Here is a 3,478-nt window from a genome sequence, read left to right on the forward strand (position 1 = left end):
TATATATATATATATAAAAACAAAAGTAACCAAAACACATTGTAGCCTCCCGTTAAGGAACCGGGGCACTGCATATAAGCAAGGTGTATCTTTGTGTCATTTGAGAGCATTTCTAGCGGAACGTTTGCTGCATTTGTCATTCTCTTTGTGTCTTACAGTCGCAATGACGCCCACTTGGTGGCTGCTACTTTTAGGAGCTGCTTTGCCGCATATGGCGGTGGCGCAGGAGCAGCCTTTGCCTGATGATGAGGACTCATTGGCAGATGAAGGTGGAGATCCTAGCAGTACACTGAAGAGAGCACAGGGGGCGCTAATCCGCAGTATTCTCCGGAGGATTGAAGAGGAACAGGCTGAGAAAGGTGAGCTTGTCCCTATAGAGAAGCTTTGCTTACAAGGTCCAGTTTGCATAGTGTGGGGGGGTGTGCTGGTGGTTTAATTGTCATAAAGACTAGTTTAGGCGGCCAATGCTGGTCTCTCCTTCTGGAAAGGCTAGAGTTTTGACTATGCTTGTTGAATGATCCATTCGGGTCTCAAAGTGTTTGTTAGTGACAGCCATGAAAATAACTTTTCTCTATAGTCCATTGAGGGACACAGGATCCAATACAACATATAGCACGGCCTACAGGAGGGATAGACACTAAGATAAACTGGGTACTCTACTGGTTTCTGTGTTACTCATTAAATAATAAACTGGGATTTCATACTTATCATAGAATGCCGTTCCCAAGGTCCATAGAGCGACACAAGATCCAATACAATACCATGGGTTGTATGGCACTGCCTATAGGAGAAACGGACACCAAGCTAAACTGGGTACTGTATTGGCTTCTGTGTCCCTCAATGAATAATAAAGAAACTGGGATTTCATACTTATCGTAACATCCCTTTCCAGAGTCCATGGAGGGACACAAGATCCAGTAAAGTATCATGGGTTGTATGGTACTGCCTACAAGAGAAATGGACACCAAGCTAAACTGGGTACTGTTTTGGGTCCTGTGTCCCTCAATCAACTCTGAGAAAGGGATTTCATGGTAAATATGAAATCCCTTTTCTCCATTGTCTATTGAGGGACACCGGTTCCAATGCAGTATTCCAGTTTACTTTAGTGTCCATTTCTCTTGTAGGCAGTACTATACAACCCATGGTACTGTATTTGATCTTGTGTCCTCAATGGACTAATAATAGGGATTTTAAAGTGAGTGCAAAATCCTGTTTTCTTTATCATCTATTGAGGGACACACGATCAAATGCATTACTCAGTTTAGATGGTGCTGCATAACCCAAAGTACTGTATTGAATCCTGTGTCCCTCTATGAACTTTGGGAAAAGGATTTTGCAGTAAGTACAAAATTCTATTTTTCTTTGTCATTCATTGAGGAACACAGGATCCAATACAGTTTAGCTTAGTGTCCATTCCTCCTGTAGTTGGTGCTGTATAACCCATGGTACTCTATTGGATCCTGTGTCCCTCCATGAACTCTGAGAATGCGATTTTATGGTAAGTACGAAATCCCATTTTCATTATTATCCATTGAGGGAAGCAGGAGTCCCCCTATGTATTTTGGGAAAGGGATTTTGCGGTAAGTACAAAATCCTATTTTCCTTATCATCCATTGAGGGACACAGGATCCAATAGAGTACTCAGTTTAGCTTAGAGTCCATTCCTCCTGTAGGTGGTGCTATATAATCCATGCTACTATATTGCATCCCGTGTCCCTCAATGAAATTCAAGAAAGGGTTTTTGCAGCAACTACAAAATCCTGCTTTCTCTATCGCCTATTGAGGGACAAATGAACCAATACATTACCCAGATACAAGCAGTCGGTGATCAGTGATCGCTGAGTGTTTGTAAATAATTGAGGACAGAGTATGGTTACTATCTCCTCAATTATGAATGAATGAGAAGTGATCTACATCACCTCCTACATCACTTCCTGTCCATTCATGATCGTGGTTATAGTAACCATACTCTGTCCTCATGTTATGAATGTACAGGAACACTCAGCAAGGAGGCTTCCTGTTCATTGATAACAGGGGCTGCACAAAAAAGAGATTGAGGACTCTTTCCACGAAGCCCCTAAAAGTAAAGTAAAAAATAAAAATACTTAATAAAAAATGAATACATAAATAAAAATAAATATAAAAAAATTAAAAAGTTTATAAAAAATAAATTAAAATAACATATTTTTAAAACATTTTAAAAATTAAAATAAAAACATTTTCGGGTTTGGCTTGACAATTCTTTCTTATTTCGGTTTCGTTTCAGTTTTGAAATTTGCATTTCGGTGCACCTCTAGTAAGAACCCATGTCAGGTATTAATTGCTGTCTATGTTCCCACTGGGGAGATGTATGCTCTCTATCTGTCCTGGAGACCATTGCCAGAGGAATTGAATGTGATGGGAAATTTACAATGTTTACAGTTGTCACCAGATCTAAGAAATAATGTTTCCTTACTTTGGAGAGATTTAATTTCACTTCTTGTTGTGTCTTCAGGACAGGACGTGAAGGGAATTTCCTCTGTGAGATACAGACAGCAAATAGATTTCGAACAATTTCAGAGTCTACACAAGAGAGAAATAAATTGTATAACTCAAAGGAGCAATAATAACTGTATACTGTATTCAAGTCCACTGTTGCTGTGTAAAGGATTCAGTATTGATAATATTGTATTGAATCGGCCTTGTCCTTTGCAGACTCCGACTCTCCCGCCCTGGACTGGATCTCCAAACGCCAACACCCAGGGAAAAGGCTCCTCGAGGAGGTCGAGAAGAGGCAACACCCAGGCAAACGAGAGGAAGGGGACTGGTATCTGGAGCTGCCCAAGAGACAACATCCCGGAAGGAGGTCCCCCTTTGGAGACCAGCTGCTCGACAACTCAAACCCTCCTTTGGGCCTCATGACTGACGTCTCCAAGAGGCAGCACCCCGGCAAACGCGGACTGGCCTACGCCAAGCGCCAACATCCAGGCAAGAGGGGTTGGGATGAGGAGGAAGATATGGATTTTGGAGACTTCCAAGAGGTTGACAAACGCCAACACCCAGGTAAGAGGTACCTAGAGCCCGAGAACTTTGACTATGTGCCACCATGTGAAGGACCAGACCCGTTCAACTGCAGCAAAGGAAGCCTTTTGTTGGAGCTTCTAGATAACGTCAACAGGGGCCGACAGGAGGAAAAGCGGCAGCATCCCGGACGGAGGTCAACTTGGGAAGCAGAGGTCCCCGTAGCTCAGGAATGACTTCCCCTCCAGTCCTCCGAAACCGTCAAAGAACACACCTCTAACGACCCCCCCCTTCACTACAGGGAAACTGACACCATAGCTCCAATTGTGCTATCCCATGACTCTAAATAAATTTACCACCAGCACTGTGTCTGCAGGGCACCGAAACACGCAACATGTCGCGCAGTGTTCTGGTATAACCCAGATCCTAAATGTAACCCGAACCAGTCCCCCCCCCCCCCCCCCCCAACGGGCCCACA

At 43.3% G+C, this 3,478-nt stretch overlaps 1 protein-coding gene across 1 annotated transcript in view; it reads left to right on the forward strand.

Moving 5' to 3' along the window:
* TRH (thyrotropin releasing hormone) overlaps window positions 1-3,300 on the forward strand; it is an 18,948-nt gene extending 15,648 nt beyond the window's left edge. The window contains exons 2-3 of the mRNA XM_018555231.1: window positions 159-359; window positions 2,695-3,300. Of these exons, the coding sequence (XP_018410733.1) occupies window positions 164-359; window positions 2,695-3,236 (738 nt within the window). The 5' untranslated portion in view covers window positions 159-163 and the 3' untranslated portion in view covers window positions 3,237-3,300. The remainder of the gene's footprint in view (window positions 1-158; window positions 360-2,694) is intronic.
* Window positions 3,301-3,478: the final 178 nt, after the last annotated feature.

Source organism: Nanorana parkeri, unplaced genomic scaffold (genome assembly GCF_000935625.1).
Source record: "Nanorana parkeri isolate BGI_ZX_2015 unplaced genomic scaffold, ASM93562v1 scaffold188, whole genome shotgun sequence".
In the NCBI taxonomy this organism is placed as follows: Eukaryota; Metazoa; Chordata; class Amphibia; order Anura; family Dicroglossidae; genus Nanorana; species Nanorana parkeri.